Source organism: Schistocerca americana, chromosome 2 (assembly GCF_021461395.2).
Source record: "Schistocerca americana isolate TAMUIC-IGC-003095 chromosome 2, iqSchAmer2.1, whole genome shotgun sequence".
Classification (NCBI taxonomy): domain Eukaryota; kingdom Metazoa; phylum Arthropoda; class Insecta; order Orthoptera; family Acrididae; genus Schistocerca; species Schistocerca americana.
This window is the reverse complement of record NC_060120.1, coordinates 488,075,785-488,098,979: the sequence shown is the minus strand read 5'-3', so window position 1 is coordinate 488,098,979 and position 23,195 is coordinate 488,075,785. Positions and strand designations below refer to the sequence as shown.

Genomic DNA, 23,195 nt, shown 5'->3' with positions numbered 1-23,195 from the left:
TGCACGACACAAAGCTTTACGTCTCGCCTGGGCCCGTCAACACCGACTCTGGACTGTTGATGACTGGAAACGTTGCCTGGGCGGTCGAGTGCCGTTTCAAATTGTATCGAGCGGATAGACGTGTATGGCTATGGAGACAATATCATTAACCTATAGACACTGCATGGCAGCAGGGGACTGTTCAAGATGGTGCAGACTATGTAATGGTGTAGGGGAGGGGGTGCAGTTGGAGTGATATAGGACCCCTGATACGTCTAGATAAGACTTTAACAGGTGACACGTCCGTAAGCATTTTGTCTGATCACTTGCATCCAATCATGTCCATTGTCTATTGGGCAATTCCAGCGCGACAAAGCGAGACCCTACACGTGCAGAATTGCTACACAGTGCCTCCAGGAACACCCTTCTGTGTTTAAACACTTCCGCTGGCCAGAAAACTCCCCAGACATGAACATTACTGAGCATATCTGGGATGCCTTCTTACGTGTTGTCCAGAAGAGGTCTCCATCCCCTCTTACTCTTACGGATTTTGGACGGCCCTGCAGTATTCATGGTGTAAATTCCCACCAGCACTACTTAACACACTAGTCCAGCCTATGTCACGTAGTGTTGCGGCACTTCTGCGTGCTCGCGGGTGCCCTAAGCGATATTAATCAGGTGTACCAGTTTCTTTGGCTCTTCAGTGTATATCGTGCTTGGCGGTGGAAGTTGGAAACATAACACTGCAACATTTATCGATAGAGAATGATCACACTTTTGTTTATGGATTAGATTAAGCTTAAAAAGTATATAAACAACTGCAGAAACGGAATGGAACATGACAGAGAATCGTACTGTAAAGGCACGCTATGAAGGTACATAGAACGTGATTACAGAAACAACACTGAGAGAATTTAACTAGTCAGTAATCTTATTTAAAACGTGTAACTATATTCCCGTTGATTCTCTTAAGTCAATGTGCTTAGCTGTTAGTGAACATCAAGAAACCATTTTTTAAAAAGATCTTCGTTAATAGTATAAAACGCCGGTCGACGGGGACAGGTCAGTAGCTGGAAAAACTGATGCACCATGTCATATATTGGTTAATTTTGAGAAACATTCCAGAAAGGTTACAGTCTCGCCAATACACATCAGCATTTTAAAATACCAGTGGTATATGAAAATTTTCATTCAATATTGAAGAGAAATGAGTCATGCAGGACTCATGGTGTCAGTTCCCTCCAGCAGTACTTCACACATTAGTCGAGTTCATGCCACGTCGTGTTGCGGAACTTCTGCCTGTTCGCGGGGGACCTAACGCTATTAGGCAGGTGTACCAGTTTAAAATGGTTCAAAGGGCTCTGAGCACTATGGAACTTAACACCGGAGGTCATCAGTCTCCTAGAAATTAGAACTACTTAAACTTAACTAAGCTAAGGACATCACACACATCCATGCCCCAGGCAGGAGTCGAACCTGCGACCGTAGCGGCCGCGAGATTCCACACTGAAGCTCCTAGAACCGCTCGGCCACACCGGGCGGCGTAGCAGTTTCTTTGGCTCTTCAGTGTACAAGTGAACCTACATTTTAAGTGCAGTTGAATCTCGGGCTGGCAATTTTGCAGGTCGTTTTCATCAAAATTAATATTATTTTGTAATTCAAGGGCTGACAACAGGTTAAATCGGTATGAGAACGTTCGTTCATGAATTGGAATCACGTTGACTGGTAGTACGGTGCTGTTATTTTTATTTCTGTGCTATATTAACACGTTGCGTTTATGTGAAAGTTTTTGGTGCACAAGCGAATAAGCAGCACGTTGGATTTGAGACGGTGAGCAGGGAACGCTACTGCCAAATAGGACCGGCCGCGAGTAAAGACCGACCGACCAGGCGGATGGTGAAATCTTACAACGGAGGCTGAAGCCGCTGTCTCGAGGGGTTGGAAAATATTGTCCACCTGTACTTGCGGACCTTCTTTGAAGACAAACATTTATCGCTTGTAGAAAGCGTGGGCAACAGGAAACAGTCTCTTTCTTTATTTCTTAAGTCTCAGTGACAATGCTGATGAAATAGGCGGGAGGGAGAACGCGCGACTGGCGTAATAGTGTGTGACATGGAGAATGCATCACTGAAGTCAATGTTTTTTGGTTGCGGGGAACATGTTCATGTTGTGATTGTCGCCTGAAAGAGAAGTGCCATTTTGACGGAATTATGTAGTTGTAGGGAACCTTCGCGCAGCAATGCTACTTAGTTTTGGAATTGTCTACTATCACTGTTTGGCAGGAAAGGATTAGGAGCAGCCGGCCGCAGTAGCCTAGCGGTTCTAGGCGCTTCAGTCCGAAAACGCGCTGCTGCTACGGTCGTAGGTTCAAATCCTGCCTCGGGCCTGGATGTTTGTGATGTCCTTAGGTTAGTTAGGTTTAAGTAGTTCTAAGTTTTAGGGGACTGATGACCTCAGATGTTAAGTCCCATAGTGCTTGGAGCCATTTGTTTTTATTAGGAGCACATACAGGGTGTGGTAGATAAGTAATGAGACTGGCCGCCGCGCGGCGCCCCAGTCGCTCGCAGGGCGGTCTCCACCTGTACGTCACGTGGTGGGGGATCTGAGCTAACAATAGAACCGGTTCGCAGTCGCGTCGGAGCTCTGGTACAGTGAGGGTCGAGCTTCGCGTATTACGTTGTTTGTGTGCCCGTGACACTTGTGAAAACGCTGAAGATGGATCGCTCGATAGAACAGCGGTATGCAATCAAATTTTGCTTTCGCTTGGGCAAAACTGCTTCGGAAACTTTTGCTATGATTACGGAGGCCTACAAAGAAGACTCCCTATCAAGAGCTCAAGTGTTCCGGTGGTTTAATGAATTTAAAAACGGGAGGGAATCCGTTGAAGACATGGAACGATCTGGACGCCCTTCAAGGAGTCGTGTGGATGAAACGGTGGCCAAAGTGAAAGAACTCCTGGACTCCGACCGTCGTTTAAGTCTCAAAATGATCGCCGATTAGGTCTCCATGAATAAATTTACGGTTCACCAAATTGTTACGCAAGATTTGATGATGAGCAAAGTTTGCGCAAAATTGGTTCCCCGAGTGCTCACCGCCGAACAAAAGCAACAACGAGTGGACGTTTGCCGTGAGATGTTGAATGATTTGGAAAATAATCCACACTTTTTAGACAACGTAGTAACAGGCGACGAATCGTGGACATTCCAGTACGACCCGGAGATGAAAGCCCAGAGCTCGGTGTGGCACACACCGGCATCCCCGCGGCCGAAGAAAGCAAGAATGTCAAAGTCAGCATCAAGACAATGCTGATTGTGTTTCTCGACAAGCGGGGGTTAATTCACAAAGAGTTTGTCCCTCAGGGGAAGACTGTCAATGCCGAATTCTACAAAGAAGTCCTTCAGCGATTGCACAGAGCCGTCAAACGGAAGCAACAGGACCTTGCTCAACGCTGGCGTCTCCACCACGACAACGCTCCGGCGCACACAGTGTTCCTCGTGACCTCCTACTTGACCCGAATTGGAGTTGAAGTTTTGCCACAGCCACCATACAGCCCTGACTTGAGTCCTCCTGATTTCTTCCTATTTCCGAAGGTCAAAAGATGCCTGAAGGGTCATCATTTCGACGATATTCCGAACATCCAACGTGCTGTCACGAAGGTACTAACTGCGATAACTCAAACGGACTACAGTGGGGCCTATGAAGCTTGGAAAACGCGTTGGCAACGTTGTGTCGACGCCCAAGGCGAGTACTTTGAAGAATATTAACGTTTTGTACAAATTGGATCAATAAATTTGTATTTCTAGACTGAGTCTCATTACTTATCTACCACACCCTGTAAGTGAGCGCCACAAGAAACACTTCGGGCTTGGTCGTGGTAGAGTCCGTATCAAGCTGTGATTCGTTCACTGAGGCGTCGGCATCGTCTGGTGCTTCAGTCGTGGAGATGTCAGGATTGAATCCGTGGATGGTAGCGATAGAAGACGAATCGACTTTTCGTTGCCTTGCGGTTGTGTTTGAAACATCTTAGAGTTGCGACAGGATGCACGTCATCGTCGTCCCAGCAGTTCTGTAGCGTACAGCGTGGTGCTCACTTCCATCTTTATGCCCAGCATAATTCGCAGCACCAGAAGCGTATTTCAGTGTGACATCACACTTTCGGAAAGCAGGACGATCGCCTGTCTCAGTTTGACACCTATACTGAATATGTGAACGTCTCGGGACGGTCACCAACTTTGTCACTGTTTTGATCAGAAATTTACATTATTATGTAGACTGAAATTATTTTTCCACTTTATTAGAGTGTAAATCTTCAAGTGAGCAAGCAGTAAATTCATAGATGGACAGGTATCGCTGCTATCCAGTTAAACTTACAACTGAGTTTGGAAACACAATTGTCATTGTTTTCATTGTAGAATTTACATGTGATTTAATAGATGTTTTTATGAATAAATTTGAGTATTTTGTTACCTTCGCAATATTAAGTTAGATCCAATCAAGCTGTGTTTCAGTCACAGTAAACCATACACAAGTAAATATTTCTCCACCAAGACAGCGTCAGTCACGTTCTGATTTATGTAAATTCCCCACCTTAACGTCTGTGCCGAGGGCCGCAATTTCATTATCCATTTAACTTTGCGCACAACTGAAATTTAAAGGGTGGTTATCAAATAAGTGGCCTGCTCACAGTTTTGAGCGCTCGAGAATACAACCAACATCAGGATTTGCGCAGTTTAGTAGAGCGTATTTTGTTTCCCATTCTGAACAGGACAAAGCTGCTTCCGTACACTCTTCATTCTGTCAACGTGCCTCGAAGAGTCATCTCAAGATTACACCGAGAGTGCAGTGTTACTTTACTTCAACAAGGCCTTCTAGTACTAAAAGTTGCCCGCCCACCCGATAGACGTGCTAAACACGGACTGAATCGAACATCCAGCCTTCATCCTGACACAGAGGACATTGAAGAAGTACTGTCTTGCAGTGGTCGCCCACGGTCCGCATAACCGCCACAGAAGCGCATGATGCGTTTTAAGAGACAAATGCGAGGGATAAGTCGATCCGGACAGTACTCAACCGTCTTCAGATGACCAATTCGATGTCTATACCCACAGTGCAACACTCCCAGCACAATAGTGTGCAAGAAAAGTGAAATCCTGAATCATAATTATCTGGTTCTCTTCACTGACGAGTGCAAGATTTGTCAGACGACTCTCGTGCGGTAGCATTCTAGCTTCCCGCGCCCGGGTTCGATTCCCGGCGGGGTCAGGAATTTTCTTTGCCTCGTGATGACTGGGTGTTGTGTGATGTCCTTAGGTTAGTTAGGTTTAAGTAGTTCTAAGTTCTAGGGGCCTGGTGACCATAGATGTTAAGTCCCATAGTACTCAGAGCCATTTGAACCATTTTTGTCAGACGACTGATAGTTATCCAACCGAGAAACGTGACCTACTATGCAACGTTGAATCCGAAATACTTGTGATTCCAGGCGACTCAATGCTGAAAATTTCTGTGCTCTGGCAGAGATTCGATCCCGCGGCTTGTGTTTCCAGGCACTCACTTTAACGCTACACCACCAGGCCCATCTCTGATGAGTGATGATAGCTACGGTACATAAGTGTGTGCCTCAGAAGCTCATCTAGTATGTGCGGGCAGCCGCGTTGTGAGTCGGTATCACGTACTGATGTAAGAAACCTCTAAGTGCTATCGAAGGTGATTTGAGAGTGTACTATAGAATCACGATTTTACAATCTAAACTGTAATACCTCGTCACGGGAACTCTCACCATACGTGCAGGACAGATAGAGCGTCACAACGTCTTGATAAACGCGTGGGTAGCGCGCTGAGGAGGATCAAAGGAAGTGGAAATGCACCGTATGGAATGTCAATATAACCACAGTTTCATTATACAGATGCTCGAACATGTTTGGGATCCAACACGCTACCTTTATTTCTCCTACTGATATTTTTTTTTTTTGTTCAGAGTAAAGATATTATTTATTATTACGTTCCGATCTGAGTTCGCGCTTATTCACAAACGTGCAGAAGATGTAAAACAATTTTTCAGCAATTTATCTTGCGAAACTCTACGCATGAAATTCCATGAACCGGTGAACCTGTTTTCTACGTTGATCCTGTGAATTCTCAGCACAGTCCTGCATTTTGGTCCCGTAAACTAATGACATCTCGCGCAGAGGAATTTAAGCAACCATTCCTCCAACGGGAGCTTGGTTAGATAAACGAAAAAAACCTTCCTGCTGCACACCGTTAGCGATATCAGTAACACAGACCATTCTGATTGGTATCAACAAAGCAGCTGCCACGAAATCCTTGGAATATACCTGGGAGAATGCGCGAAAAGATGTCGACACGAAATTAAGCTGACACGCTGATGAAGACTGGAGCCAACGTCAAATTGTACTGCGACAGGCAGCTGAACTTGCTGCAAAATGAGCAAACAATAAGAAACTTAGTATTAAGCAAACTGCGTTCCAATACAGAGATATTTCCAGCTCCTTTTGCCATAGCAGGTGGCATCCGATGTGCGGTGCGCTCGTTTATTATGAGGGGAAATATTTTTAAAATGGTTTGCTGCGCCTAAAACTGAGAACCGCTCGTCTAAACCTCACAGATCTAAGACAAAATTACAAATCTCTTCTTATTAACTGCGTGCACAAAATGTAATGGCGGGGGGGAACCACAGACAACGCGGATGAGTAGGAAGAACAAACCTGTATCGTTAGGATGTAGTATTACGTGTCCCGCTGGCACAGTTGCTTAAATATCTGAGCGTAGCATTTCAAAGCGATATGAAATGGAAGGAGCATGTGAGAACTATGGTAGGGAAGGCGAATGGTTGACTTCAGTTTATTGGGATAGTTTAGGAAAGAGTGTTTCAGCTGTAAAGGAGTCCGCATATACGACGCAGGTGCGACCTATTCTTGAGTACTGCTCGAGTGCTTGGGATCCGTACCAGGTCGAACCGAAGAAAGAAACTGATGCAATTTAGAGGCGGGCTGCTAGATTTGTTAACGGTAGGTTTGAGCGGCACGTAAGTGGTACGGAGATGCTTCGAGAACTCAAATAGGAATCCCTGGAGGAAAGTCGACGTTCTTTTCGAGAAACACTACTGAGAAAATTTAGAGAATCGGCATTTGAAGCTGACTGCCCAACGATTCTACTGCCGCTAACATATATTCCTTGTAAGGACCAAGAAGATAAAAGAAATTAGGGCTCATATGGAGGCATATAGTCAGTCGTTTCTCTCGCTCTATTTGGGAGTGAATCAGGAAAGGAAATGACTAATAGTGGTACAGGGGACCCTCTGCCACATAACCCCGCTACCAAAAGTCTTAACACACACGAAATAATATTTTTTCGAGCCCAGTTGCATACGCAAGAACCATAATTCGCAATAGAGCTAACATTTTATACTGAAAAAAAAGGTCCCTGTAGGAAGCCTTCCCTCACCTAAACTCGAATGTTATCTGGAGGAATTTGTACAGCAACGTTATTTTATCAGATGTTAAAGCCATGCCGCCATGATCGTCGAAGTAAAAATAGTAACCGACACATTTATAATCGACCAGTCGTTTTCAACGATTATTACTCACACATGCAATTATTACAAATATTACAAACAGTGAGATTCCAAAACTATAGAGCATTCTTTGCAACTGGTTAAACGCAATAACTGAACAAATGTTCAAATGTTCAAATGTGTGTGAATTCCTAAGGGACCAAACTGCTGAGGTCATCGGTCCCTAGACTTACACATTACTTAAACCAACTAAAACTAACTTATGCTAAGTACAACACACAGACCCATGCCCAAGGGAGGGCTCGAACCTCCGGCGGGAGAGGCCGCTCAGTCCGTGGCATGGTGCCCTTAACCACGCGGCCACTACGCGAGAAGAGGATGTTTTAATCTCAAGTTTGAAGTCGGATAGCAAATACCAAAAGAAATATTGTTTTTCGTGTGATAGAATCTGAAATTAACAGTTTCGTGTTTTTTCCTTAACTCATGCTGTAGAACCGCGCTTCTAGCCGAATTTCATGATTCTGGGTCACCGGGAAATACGCTATAGTTTTTGATTAGTTTGTTTTCGAGTATCAAAATATGCCACATAAATGACCGTATCTTTTGATTGCAATGACTTAGAAGCTTAAAATTTTTTCACCACCAAGAGATCAAAGACCTTAACGTGTGATATAAATTTGAACTCGATATGTCTACTCGTTCCCGATGAAAATGTTTCTCAACAGTTGGACCGCGACACAGACAGAACAACGAAGCGATTCTGCAAGGTTTCCATTTTTACAGATTGAGGCGCGGAATCCTAAAAAGAGGTTGCAAGAATGATTTGTTAAAAACGAAATGTTCCATAGTCTCGAGATTTCATTCACATGTCAGGAGAAACCCTATATTCATCGCAAGGCAAAATTTGTATTATACTACCTAAATCAATTTTTTGTTATAATTCACTTCACGAACAAATTTCGTAAAAAATGGTTGTTGCAGTATAGATACTGATGAGTATTTTGAGGTACTGTGAAATTCAGGATTTCCATCTGTAAATTTAAGCTAGCGTAAACACTTTGTTAAGAGATTATATAGTATTTACACATGCATAGTAGTTTCTGGTATCGGGAGAATGGAAAACGATTCGACATGTTGTTCTTCATTCTAATACGATGTGGTGATTGTTCTCCAGTAACAGGAATGTAGTAAATGTTTCATTGAAAATAAATCTGCTACTTTGTAATGCTTCTTCGCGGCAGTACTGCCTTCATATGTAACAAATGAGTTTCCACCTTTGACGTCACATCGCAGAAGCGCCAGTACTCACAGCTGCCGGAGAAGTTCATGGGGTGCGTGATGGCGTCGTAGCGGTCTATGCTGAGCGCCACCAGCACGTACGTCGACGAGTACGTCACGACCGCCTGCAACACACACAGACACACACCACTAGTTCACTACCGACCAATCTGTGAGATACACACACACACATACACACACACGGCTGCGTTTATGTCGTGCTGCATTACATTCACATCGTACCTGAGCACCGACCGCAGCAGGCGGCGGGTTTCGTCAGAAATTTGTAGCGGTGGCTCTGCTACTTGGCACTAAGTCATTCTGGCGCACCCTACAGCATTGATAATGGTACTGTGAATTCCCGAAACCGGTCTGCGAATTTATCTACAGAAAAACTGTTTCTGTTCGGTGATTCTTCCTCTCCCACAGAACTGACTAACAGATGCAGACCCAATGAAAATACTCAATATGTGGAAATGCATCAAAATCTCTAATACACTTGCTAATGAACGTAAACTGAACTTAGTGAATCAATATTTTTGCATTTATTCTGCATTTTGAGAGTTGAGAACAATATGTATTCTACAGTAATGTGCAAAACGCTAAAATTATGTTAAGTTTTTTTTCGCAATCTAGTCTCACTGGCGAAAAACATATTTCTCCCAAAGAGAGACTGGTTTGTTGATACCGTCACTGTAGAATGTTTGACTTTGTCGACAGTGCCACCAGCTCACATTTTCTTGTACCGCTTCATTACTATCGAAGTTAAGAACTGGGAGGCGTTCTTTCTGTTTTGGAAACAGGTGAAAATCGGATGGGACTAAGTTTTTAACACCACTGCTTTCTTTATGATGAGCACGAACAACCCAGCGTCGCACATTATTGGTATCTATACAATCGTCACCGTACACAGCCTTCATTTCTCTATGGATTTCAATTGGAGGTACGTTTACTGCCTTTAGAAACTCGATTACAACGCGCTTTTTCACGCACTGACATAGTTACACACCGTTATGTTCCACGCTACAATTCGGAGCCCTTGAGCGGCAGAGGGTTTCAACTTGCGTCAGTGATGCGGGAGAGTCTACAATGTAACATACATGACATTAATATCTCAGACGATATTGAGAACAGAATAAAAATTCGGAAGAATAAGTTTTCAGCGCCCCCTCGTACAAACGTCGATCAAAATGCAATTCACAACCCATTAAATTTCGTTAATAATGTTTAGGAAAATGGACGTTTCGTAGGTAGAGCCAGTGGTTTATTCAGAAGTAATTACATCCTAGTAGCTCAGACAACATCACATCACATGAAAGTACAGCATTCATTGATGAATACGACGCAGATGACACAAATAAGTATGGTAAAAGTGTGTGAGTTAACAAAAATGGAACGACTGAGATGCAGAAACATTCGTGTTCGGTGGGTTACATGCATTTTCATAGGGCACATAATGCTAGTTAAGAAGAAGCGAAGTGATAATTTTCTGCAAAATTCCTATGGCGATTTTTAACATTTTTTATGCTGTCAAGCAGCATTATACAGGGTGAGTCACCTAACATTACCGCTGGATATATTTCCTAAACCACATCAAATACTGACGAATCGATTCCACAGACCGAACGTGAGGAGAGGGGCTAGTGTAATTGGTTAATACAAACCATAAAAAAATGCACGGAAATTGTTTTTTAACACAAACCTACGTTTTTTTAAATGGAACCCCGTTAGTTTTGTTAGCACATCTGAACATATAAACAAATACGTAATCAGTGCCGTTTGTTGCATTGTAAAATGTTAATTACATCCGGAGATATTGTAACCTAAAGTTGACGCTTGAGTACCACTCCTCCGCTGTTCGATCGTGTGTATCGGAGAGCACCGAATTACGTAGGGATCCAAAGGGAACGGCGATGGGGCTTAGGTACAGAAGAGACTGGAACAGCACATTACGTCCACATGCCAACACGTTTTTATCGGTCTTTTTCACTGACGCACATGAACATTACCATGAGGGGTGAGGTACACGTACACACGTGGCTTCCGTTTTCAATTACGGAGTGGAATAGAGTGTGTCCTGACATGTCAGGCCAATAGATGTTCAAGGTGGTGGCGGCCATCATTTGCTACACACAATTGCAATCTCTGGCGTAATGAATGTCGTACACGCCGCAGTACATCTGGTGTAATTTCGCCGCAGGCTGCCAAAATACGTTGTTTCATATCCTCTGGGGTTGTAGGCACATCACGGTACACATTCTCGTTTAACGTACCCCACAGAAAGAAGTCAAGAGGTGTAAGATCAGGAGAACGGGCTGGCCAACGCCCGTCGAACATCCTGTCAAGGGTCAGCCTAGTGTTAATTGCGGAATGTGCAGGTGCACCTTCATGCTGATACCACATACGTCGACGCGTTTCCAGTGGGACATTTTCGAGCAACGTTGGCAGGTCATTCTGTAGAAACGCGATGTATGTTGCAGCAGTTTGGGCCCCTGCAATGAAGTGAGGACCAATGAGGTGGTCGCCAATGATTCCGCACCATACATTTACAGTCCACGGTCGCTGTCGCTCTACCTGTCTGAGCCAGCGAGGATTCTCCACGGACCAGTAATGCGTGTTCCGTAGATTCACTGCCCCGTGGTTTGTGAAACCCGCTTCATCGGTAAACAGGTAGAACTGCGACGCATTCTCTGTTAATGCCCAGTGACAGAATTGCACTCGATGATTAAAGTCATCACCATGTAATTGCTGATGTAGCGACATATGAAACGGGTGAAAGCGGTGAACTCATCTGTGGGTTCATGGCAACAGCAGCTAACACACCAACTGCACCCGCTTCTCCTGTGACGGGCCTGTTACGGACCCGTTTGCGTGCTACGACCGTACCTGTTGCATACAGTTGGCGGTAGATGTTTTGCAATGTGCGGCACGTTGGATGCTCTCTGTCCGGGTACCGTTCTGCATACACCCTGCAGGCTTCAGCTGCATTTCGTCGACACTCGCCATAGATGAGTATCATCTCCGCCTTTTCAGAGTTCGAATACACCATGGTCACAGTTCCTACAACACTACTCTATCACAGACGTCTGGTAACACGGTGTACTACAGTTGGTCTGCGTGCGGAGACGATTGCAGAATAACAATAGCAGCAAGCGCTACAAGCGAACACTTCGACAGCTAGACCAAACCACAACATGGCACACTCGTAAACACGGTCGTCATCGTAAACATGTACCTGCAGATGCTGCTCGCTGACCGTGGCCCGTGTTTGTTACAACACGTAACTGAACGTCGGAGGTTTCAAGCGTCAACTTTATGTTACAATATCTCCGTATGTAATTAACATTTACAATGCAACAAACGGCACTGATTACAATTTGTTTATATGTTCAGATGTGCTAACAAAACTGACGTGGTTCCATTTAAAAAAACGTAGGTTTGTGTTAAAAACATACTTCCGTGCATTTTTGTATGGTTTGTATTAAACAATTACACTAGCCCCTCTCCTCACGTTCGGTCTGTGGAATCGGTTCGTCAGTATTTGATGTGGTTTACGAAATATATCCAGCGGTAACCTTAGGTGACTCACCCTGTATTTGACAAACAAACAGGACAGAATTTCAAGCGAAAGACGTAAAGTTAACCGCGATAACCTAAGATCATGTTCCGCACACATTAAGCGGATGAAAGTACATTTGGCGGTTGAAGGCGCATGCATGTAGGGAACTGTCCGAGGCAACAAAGATCTAATAGTGTTTGTGAAAAAAGATGTAGGGAAAAAATTGAAAACTTTTACGAAATTACTTTCTTTTCAGGCATACAAGAGGGTTCCTGTGCCATGTATCATATAAAGTGGTATTTTCTAGTCCTTACCATTACCAAACTTCAGGGGTGTACTGATTTTATTCTTTATCCAACATTAGTAGCTTACCCCTTTGCCACTCATGTATAGCGAATCACAGTTAATACTGCCTAAAAGCTACGAAGATATGTATGGTTATATTTTTCACTTGACTATGTCTTGCTTAAAAGTCATCCAAAAAGACTACTATTAATAGTACGCTGACGGATTATAATATGGGGAGCTTTAACTCATATTGTGTACATTTCAGGATAAGATCTGGGAAGTTACTGCGTATATGAGTACCCCCCACACGTTTGATATTGGTGTCCCAGTGATTGCAGCAAACGTTGAAACTGTCCACTAATGGCGTTATATTCGTGAAGTCGATACATGAAGCCACACCATTATTGAAGACGCGGTGAAGAGGCGAGGGGAAGAGGGGAGAAGAGAGGTGGCGGAAGAGAGGGAGGTGGAGAAGAGGAAGGTCTTTGGTCACGAGTTTTCAAGATTATATAGATTTCAATTATAGTTGTTCTTTATTAGAGTGTAAATTTTCAAGTGGGTAAGAATAAATTCACAGATACGGGAGAAGAGGGGGACACTGCTATCCACTTAATCTTCCATCAGAATATCAAAAATGTTCAAATTTGTGTGAAATCTTATGGGACTTAACTGCTAAGGTCATCAGTCCCTAAGCTTACACACTACTTAACCTAAATTAACCTAAGGACAAACACACACACCCATGCCCGAGGGAGGATTCGAACCTCTGCCGGGACCAGCCGCACAGTCCCATCAGAATATCGATAAACGAAATAGTAACAGTTTTCTTAGTTGAATTTTATGTTGTTTTAATGGGATTGGAGTATTTAATAATCAGTGTTTTTGTTCAATACCCTCACTTACGTTAAGTTATATGCAATCAACCAGTTTACAGGTAGCTACTTTCAATCACATTAAATCATATTCAAACAATTATTGTTCGAATCAGATTGCGTCAATAGGATTCAGTTTTAAGCAGATTCTCCACTGTAGGATCTAGGCCTAGGTCCGTAATTTCGCGTTGCCCACGTAACTTCGTGCGCAATTACAATTTAAAGGGTAGATCTCAAAGACGTGACCCGCTCCCATTTAGTTTTGAGGGACAGGAAGTTTAACCACGACGGATTTCGCAAATTCTTAACACAGACATTGCACAGTTACATAAGTATTACATGCGTTGACGGGCTATAACGAAAATCATATTGAATACCCCCTTCTCTAGTGTGTGTGTGTGTGTGTATGTGTGTGTGTGTATGTGTGTGTGTGTGTGTATGTGAGCGCTCGTGCGCGCCCAAGAAGGATCTTCGGAATGCTTTTTTATCTTAAGGTAAGCGAGATGGAAGTTACTTTCGACACGTCGGAATCTCGGTTGAGCTTTAGTTTCCGAAAGATAGATTGGTAACTTTTTAAAGTCAGATTCGTCTAGAGATTTTCGACAAATGATGCGGTGTTATTGTTCCAGGCAAACATGTTGAGGTTGCTGAGTTAACAGCTAGCTGGAGGAAGTATTCCACTGGAGAGATATGTTAGGATGAAACTGAAGTACTTAATTCTGTGTGCCTAATTTTCTGTGGTTCTCAATTCGTTGTCAGAGACTAGTTTCCGAGGGTCAGAAGGTATTGGTAGTGTCTTCTGCTTTCCGGTCGCAAGTTGTCCGAATCTTGGGTCAATCTGGCAAGGGGAAAGGGCACCGATGCGTTCCGGTGTATTTGTATTTGACATCATCCGCTACATGTGAGCAGCTACGTACTGGAGTATAAAGTGAGACTATTGTTTATAATTGGAGTAGATGTCGATTAAGCGCTGTGATTAACAACGTGCTTCCGAATTCCATTGGACGAAGCATTAGTCTTAACAATCAAGTGTAACGATATCGACGACATATCCGCAGGAAACCGGCGTTCTGTGATTCGCTAAGTCTCAGGTTTCGACCTTGGTTTACTTGCAAGATTTATTATACTGCCACGCTGTTACCTTTGTCGTTCTCTAGTTGTTGTTGTCCACTCGTTTTCTCTAAGGTGACTCGTTATAACGCTCCAAGCCGGTCGGCCTGTTGCACGGGTTCTCCAGTCGTTCCCGGCCTTGTCAGATTTCTGTTAGTATAAAATTATTATGCACCCCCCCCCTCCCCCGCTCAGGTACATCAGTAGGATGAAACTTCCTGGCAGATTAAAACTGTGTGCCTGACCGAGACTCGAACTCGGGACCTTTGCCTTTCGCGGGCAAGTGCTCTACCAACTAAGCTACCCAAGCACGACTCACGCCCCGTCCTCACAGCTTTACTTCTACCAGTACCTCGTCTCCTACCTTCCAAACTTTACAGAAGGTCTTCTGCGAACCTTGCAGAACTAGCACTCCTGAAAGAAAGGATATTGCGGAGACATGGTTCAGCCACAGCCTGGGGGATGTTTCCAGAACGAGATTTCCACTCTGCAGCGGAGTGTGCGCTGATATGAAACATCCCCCAGGCTGTGGCTAAGCCATGTCTCCGCAGTATCCTTTCTTTCGGGAGTGCTAGTTCTGCAAGGTTCGCAGAAGAGCTTCTGTAAAGTTTGGAAGGTAGGAGACGAGGTACAGGCAGAAGTAAAGCTGTGAGGACGGGGCTTGAGTCGTGCTTGGGTAGCTCAGTTGGTAGAGCACTTGCCCGCGAAAGGCAAAGGTCCCGAGTTCGAGTCTCGGTCCGGCACACAGTTTTAATCTGCCAGGAAGTTTCATATCAGCGCACACTCCGCTGCAGAGTGAAAATCTCATTCTGGAAACATCAGTAGGATGCTCTAGAATGTACTTTACGAACTCACTTGGCCAACCATTCATCATCAGCTGTTCACCACACAACAAGAACGGTGGAGAATATATCAGCTATTATTTGCCCCCCCCCCACTCCACTCTCTTTGCTTATCTGACAGCATGCACCCAGCCCCGTGGGGGAAGGGGGACAGAGATATTTCTACAAATGACTCAGTTAGCTTACATTCATAGCCCTTCCATTTTACAAGGAAGAGCACGGTGTCGTTTTTATACGACTCAACCACTAAAACTGTCGAAGGGTTCTTTGAATTATGAATGTTGATAGCAAAAAATGAATAGCTTAAGCTGAAATTTCAATCACTAATAACAGGACTAGGAAAACTACCTCCACTATTGGCCGTCAACTGAGTCGTATCCATTCTCAGTGCTAGGAGGCAGTAAGATATGACACACGTTCATTTCTGTACATTCCGTTAGACATTGTAGGCATGTAAGCATTGTGGCTTCGATGTCAGTGCCGTAGTAGTTGGCTATAACGGTAATCGCTCACTTTGTATAGCACGGAGTTGCGATGCGTTTGGGTAATACACCGTTATACGGATGCTGCATCTTGTACTTTAACACTTTACATACCGGACGAGCCGCCCTCGTTTGGAATCAGAGAACTCTGCCCACTGGAACATGTTTGTATGATCGATAAACTGACCACTTACTAAATGAACTATCTACTCGAGCAGAGTGTCCCGTGCACAAGAACATGGAACTGATCAAACCTGTTCTGACAACTAAAAATATGAGGCAGATCTATGATATCGCCCAGTGGAGCTATTCCCACATTTCCCGTGGGAGATCTTCCGATAGCAGTGTTCGGAAATCACAGATAGAAACGTCAGTGACAGTGAGAGCTTTAATCTGGCCTTGAGGCGTCCTCCGACAGCGGAAGGATGCCAGCACGCTAGCTCGGCGTGTTCGGTCAGGTGATTTGTCCACCAACTTCAGTAAAAATGGTGAGTGAAGGTTTTATCGATCTAATTTGAGAGATATGATGTGACGCAAAAAGGTCACTACTCGCAATAAGAAGGAAACCCAGGTTATAGTTCCGGTCGTGCACAAATGTTCAACTGTAACTACAGGTTACAGGGCCAGTATATCTGAACCTTTCGCACAGGTATCATTTCATATCCCTGAATATTCACTTATTTCATCCACATCAGTCCATTTGCTTTAATTAATTTAATATAAAATTTCTAATTCAATTATTATAATTGATATCAATATTAATGTAGTACGTTAGGGTGCCTATCTGGGCGTATAGTCTTCGCTCTTACAAGGGGCCTTACAGTCTCAGAAATTCAGTTCGGCATGAGACTTCGCTGGTTAGTGGGACACCTCAGAAGTGTCCACCCATAAAAGTTGTGAAGTGCACTAGACAAAATATTCTAAGGAAAATGGCTCTAAAGTGTTACACGCAGCTCATATACTGATCAGTTCATACGCTATGGCAGCACAGCGAAATGGCTTAGACCGCAGCGGATTCCATCATGCGTTCAGTTAACTCTTTACTTTGATTTTTTCGTAACTGTTCTCAGTAGGCTCTCAGTCATTCTGGAAAAGTCTTACCTCTAGCATTTGTTTATTTCGAGGGAGTAAAAAACAGTAAATGAATATGCGTCAAAATATAACCACGTCGTAAAAACGTCTTCTAAATCTGGGAAGCTAATGACAGAACTGCATATTGATTTTCTCAACCGTTATTTGAAGTCTGATTTGGGAGAAGAACAGTTTCTATTAACTGACTTTTGGGGGTGGAGAAGCAAATTCTGAATTATATGACGAAATCTTTGAGGATGACGAGATATCATCGATATATACAATTAAACCGATTCCTCCGAAAGGCAGACCTCCTGTTCAAGTTTGTGATGTCTATTTTCATGGACAAGTAAAAGTCTAATAAGGATTCCACAAGACTGTACTTATCAGATTGAAAATAATACAGAAATAAATTCCGGTGAAGACCGTATAAAAGTGCCATCACTAGCGCACCACCAACGGTAGTTGACAATTTTTAATAAAATGATCCGGTATGCCAGGTACGCTTCCACACTGTCTGATAAGAGAAGTTTTCATGATTGTTAACGGAGTATGTTTCTCAACAACACTTTTTAAAAAAAAAAGTCTGTTCGTGTATAAAATAGTCCATAAATTGTGCAAGGTATCAAAATATTTTTGGTTTTCAATGTTTATATGAGAATTATTATTCCGGTACTTGTATTGTGACAGCCAGAGCGAGAGCACCAGCAGCAGCGAGTACTGTTTGTATAAAGCGTTTATTTTGCATTTTGTTTACGACCTTCCACTAAGGAAGGGATTCTATTTGTGTTTATCTGCTCTGCATAGTAACTAACAGTTCTTGATAAAACTTTACGTAGTTTTCGTGTTAGATTTCTTAGTGTTTTCTTGATCGTTTAGAACAGAAAGCGCCCTAAAACCGTCTTTTGTTTGTTTCGCGGCCGTTAGCCACTAGTCACTTGAATCAGCAGTTGTCTTGTGACAGCCAGAGCGAGAGCACCAGCAGCAGCGAGTACTGTTTGTATAAAGCGTTTTTGTACTTATTTGCTGCGCTTAGCTTTTAAATAGTTTTTCTGGGAAAACCTAGCGTAGTTTTCGCGTCTCGTATTTCAGTGAGTGTTTCTTGATTATCAGAGTAGCTCATCAGAAGATTATCTTGGGAATTTGTCACCGTATAGAGTAGGGTAAACATAGTCATGTGTAGGGACTGTGGATGTTGTGAGCGGACGCAAGGAGAATTGGCCACTCTTCGGGGGCAGGTGGAGGCTTTGTTTGTTAGGCTCATCGAGCTCGAGGCGCAGGCGTCGGCTCGTAGTGGCGTTGGGGCAACTGTGGTGAGACCTATGCCTACTTCGGTGGCCTTGGAATCACATGGAACCCCGGATGTCGCTGCGTCTTCCGGCAGTGAGCATCTTACCGGTCAGCCATCACTCCAGGGTGAATGGCGGACAGTGGTGGGCTCTCGCGTGCCTGGCCGAAAGGCGAAGGTGGGATCTGGTCGCGTGGCAGCTGCCTTACCCCTTTCCAACGGGTACGGGGTGCTTCCTAGTGGTGATGACATCGTTTCCGAGCCACCACAGGATGCCTCGCCTGTTGGGCCAGTGGCCGATTCTCCGGCAAGGTCCCGACAGTCACAGAGGGCGGGCCTATTAGTTATAGGGAGCTCCAACGTTAGGCGGGTTATGGAGCCCCTCAGGAAAATAGCGGGTAGGTCGGGGAAGAATGCCAGTGTGCACTCGGTGTGCTTGCCGGGGGGTCTCGTCCGTAATGTGGAGGAGGCCCTTCCGGCAGCTATTGAACGCACTGGGTGTGACCGGCTGCAGATAGTAGCACATGTCGGAACGAATGACGCCTGCCGCTTGGGTACTGAGGCCATCCTTGGTTCCTTCCGGCGGCTGGCTGATTTGGTGAAGACAACCAGCATCGCACGCGGAGTGCAAGCTGAGCTTAATATCTGCAGCATAGTGCCCAGAGTCGATCGCGGTCCTCTGGTTTGGAGCCGTGTGGAGGGTCTAAACCAGAGGCTCAGACGACTCTGCGACTATAATGGTTGCAAATTCATCGACCTCCGTTATTGAGTGGAGAACTGTAGGGCCCCCCTAGACAGGTCAGGCGTGCACTACACACCGGAAGCAGCTACTAGGGTAGCAGAGTACGTGTGGCGTGCACACGGGGGTTTTTTAGGTTAGAGGGACCCCCCCTTGGGAGAAACGATAAAATACCTGACGGCTTACCAGAGAGGACATTATCATCGTTGATAAAGAACGTCCGTCCTCAGAGACCAAAAACAGGAAAAGTTAACGTAATATTGGTAAACTGCAGGAGTATCCAGGGCAAGGTTCCTGAATTAGTATCTCTTATTGAAGGAAATAGTGCGCATATAGTATTAGGAACGGAAAGTTGGTTAAAACCGGAAGTGAACAGTAACGAAATCCTAGACACAGAATGGAATATATACCGCAAGGATAGGATAAACGCCAATGGTGGAGGAGTATTTATAGCAGTAAAGAATTCAATAATATCCAGTGAAGTTATTAGCGAATGCGAATGTGAAATAATCTGGGTTAAGTATCAAAGGTGGGTCAGATATGATAGTCGGATGCTTCTATAGACCACCTGCATCAGCAACCGTAGTAGTTGAGCGCCTCAGAGAGAACCTGCAGAACGTCGTGAAGAAGTTTCGTGATCATACTATTGTAATAGGGGGAGACTTCAATCTACCAGGTATAGAATGGGATAGTCACACAATCAGAACTGGAGCCAGGGACAGAGACTCTTGTGACATAATCCTGACTGCCTTGTCCGAGAATTACTTGGAGCAGATAGTTAGAGAACCAACTCGTGAAGCTAACGTTTTAGACCTCATAGCAACAAATAGACCGGAACTTTTCGACTCCGTGAATGTAGAAGAGGGTATCAGTGATCATAAGTCAGTGGTTGCATCAATGACTACAAGTGTAATAAGAAATGCCAAGAAAGGAAGGAAAATATATTTGCTTAACAAGAGTGATAGGGCACAAATCGCAGAATATCTGAGTGACCACCATCAAACGTTCATTTCTGAGGAAGAGGATGTGGAACAAAAATAGAAAAAATTCAGAAACATCGTCCAGTACGCCTTAGATAAGTTCGTACCGACTAAGGTCCAAAGCGAGGGGAAAGATCCACCGTGGTACAACAATCATGTACGAAAGGTACTACGGAAACAAAGAAAGCTTCATCATAGGTTTAAGAGTAGTCGAATCATAGCTGATAAGGAAAAGCTGAACGAAGCGAAAAAGAGCGTAAAGAGAGCAATGAGAGAAGCATTCAACGAATTCGAACATAAAACATTGGCAAACAATCTAAACAAGAACCCTAAAAAGTTTTGGTCATATGTAAAATCGGTAAGCGGATCTAAATCCCCTATTCAGTCACTCGTTGACCACGATGGCACCGAAACAGAGGACGACCGAAGAAAGGCAGAAATACTGAATTCAGTGTTCCGAAACTGTTTCACTGCGGAAAATCGTAACACGGTCCCTGACTTCAGCCGTCGCACGGACGCCAAAATGGAAAATATTGAAATAAACGATATCGGAATTGAAAAACAACTGCTATCACTCAGTAGCGGAAAAGCATCCGGACCAGACGAGATACCCTTAAGATTCTACAGTGATTATGCTAAAGAACTTGCCCCCTTTCTATCAGCAATTTATCGTAGATCGCTGGAAGAACGTAAAGTACCTAGCGACTGGAAGAAAGCGCAGGTCGTTCCCATTTTCAAGAAGGGTCATAAATCAGATGCGAATAATTATAGGCCTATTTCGCTTACGTCAATCTGTTGTAGAATAATGGAACATGTTTTGTGTTCTCGTATTATGACGTTCTTAGATAATACAAATCTCCTTCATCATAACCAACATGGATTCCGCAAACAGAGATCATGTGAAACTCAGCTCGCCCTATTTGCCCAAGAAATTCACAGTGTCGTAGACACTGGCGAGCAGATTGATGCCGTATTCCTGGACTTCAGGAAGGCATTTGATACGGTTCCGCACTTACGTTTAGTGAAAAAAATACGAGCTTACGGAATATCGGACCAGGTTTGTGATTGGATTCAGGATTTCCTAGAAGAAAGAACACAACATGTCATTCTTAACGGTTCAAAATCTGCAGATGTAGAGGTAATTTCGGGAGTACCGCAGGGAAGCGTGATAGGACCTTTATTGTTTACAATATACATAAATGACTTAGTTGACAACATCGGTAGCTCCGTGAGGCTATTTGCAGATGACACGGTTGTCTACAAGAAAGTAGCAACATCAGAAGACTCGTACGTACTCCAGGAGGACCTGCAGAGGATTAATGCATGGTGCGACAGCTGGCAGCTTTCCCTAAACGTAGATAAATGTAATATAATGCGCATACATAGGGGCAGAAATCCATTCCAGTACGATTATGCCATAGGTGGTAAATCATTGGAAGCGGTAACGACCGTAAAATACTTAGGAGTTACTATCCGGAGCGATCTGAAGTGGAATGATCACATAAAACAAATAGTGGGAAAAGCAGGCGCCAGGTTGAGATTCATAGGAAGAATTCTAAGAAAATGTGACTCATCGACGAAAGAAGTAGCTTACAAAACGCTTGTTCGTCCGATTCTTGAGTATTGCTCATCAGTATGGGACCCTTACCAGGTTGGATTAATAGAAGAGATAGACATGATCCAGCGAAAAGCAGCGCGATTCGTCATGGGGACATTTAGTCAGCGCGAGAGCGTTACGGAGATGCTGAACAAGCTCCAGTGGCGGACACTTCAAGAAAGGCGTTACGCAATACGGAGAGGTTTATTATCGAAATTACGTGAGAGCACATTCCGGGAAGAGATGGGCAACATATTACTACCGCCCACATATATCTCGCGTAATGATCACAACGAAAAGATCCGAGAAATTAGAGCAAATACGGAGACTTACAAGCAGTCGTTCTTCCCACGCACAATTCGTGAATGGAACAGGGAAGGGGGGATCAGATAGTGGTACAATAAGTACCCTCCGCCACACACCGTAAGGTGGCTCGCGGAGTATAGATGTAGATGTAGATACAAAACACGAAATTAACAGATACAGACGATACCGTAATTTTTTATATAAATAAAATTCTACCCAAAATTTTGTTAGAGTGGTAATTAAAGCTTTAATTTACCGCCATTAAAATGCATTTCAAATGATCCAACTGTTTAAAAAGGAAGTATTAACTGTAATTTACATTTTATGTTAATTAGCTGTAAAACTCATTTCATATATAAAGTAAAATTCTTCGTCATCTAATTAATATTATTTTAGGCCATCAAAATTATTTAAAAGTTGCTACAATTTTTAAAGCAATTAAAGAAAAAACAAAATACAATGTTACCCGGAGGAATTACTTAACATGGATCGCCAGCGTTGCAAACGAGTCCATTACAGGCGCAGCCATTTCGCTGTGCTGGCAGAGCGTATAACGTAACCGGTATATGAGCTGCGTGTAAAGCTCCAGAGCCCTTATTCTCGGAATATTTACAACTTTTATGAGTGGACACTCTACGAGGTTTAGTACTAACTTGTGGAGTCTCATACAGAACTGAGTTTCCGAGACCGTAAGCTCCCCTTGTAAGCTCTTGCTACGAAACCTGATAGCCGGTCGGTGTGGCCGTGCGGTTTAGACGCTTCAGTCTGGAACCGCGTGACCGCTACGGTCGCAGGTTCGAACCTGCCTCGGGCATGGATGTGTGTGATGTCCTTAGGTTAGGTTAGGTTTAATTAGTTCTAAGTTCTAGGCGACTGATGACCTCAGATGTTAAGTCGCATAGTGCTCAGAACCATTTGAACCAATCGAAACCTGATAAACACTGTGTCAATGGACAAAACTTCAGGTTAGGTAAAATGCAGATCAGAATTTTAAGAATATCAAACGCCTGTGTTCTTCATTCAGAAACTTCTGACAAATATTTTGAAACAAAAATTACTATTTAACGTGTTTATAAATCCAATATTGAGTAATCCAACTGATTGCAATCATTTACATTACGGAAGAGTTTCACTAAGAAAGCAGCAAAGAAGAATCTGAAAAATGGTTCAAATGGCTCTGAGCACTATGGGACTCAACTGCTGAGGTCATTAGTCCCCTAGAACTTAGAACTAGTTAAACATAACTAACCTAAGGACATCACACACATCCATG

At 43.8% G+C, this 23,195-nt stretch overlaps 1 protein-coding gene across 1 annotated transcript in view; it reads right to left on the bottom strand.

The window, feature by feature from the left end:
* The window catches only part of LOC124595357 (cardioacceleratory peptide receptor-like), a 339,091-nt gene that overhangs the window by 98,086 nt on the left and 217,810 nt on the right, over nt 1-23,195 (bottom strand). Inside the window, exon 3 of the mRNA XM_047134076.1 lies at nt 8,820-8,913. Coding sequence (XP_046990032.1) covers nt 8,820-8,913 — 94 coding nt within the window. The remainder of the gene's footprint in view (nt 1-8,819; nt 8,914-23,195) is intronic.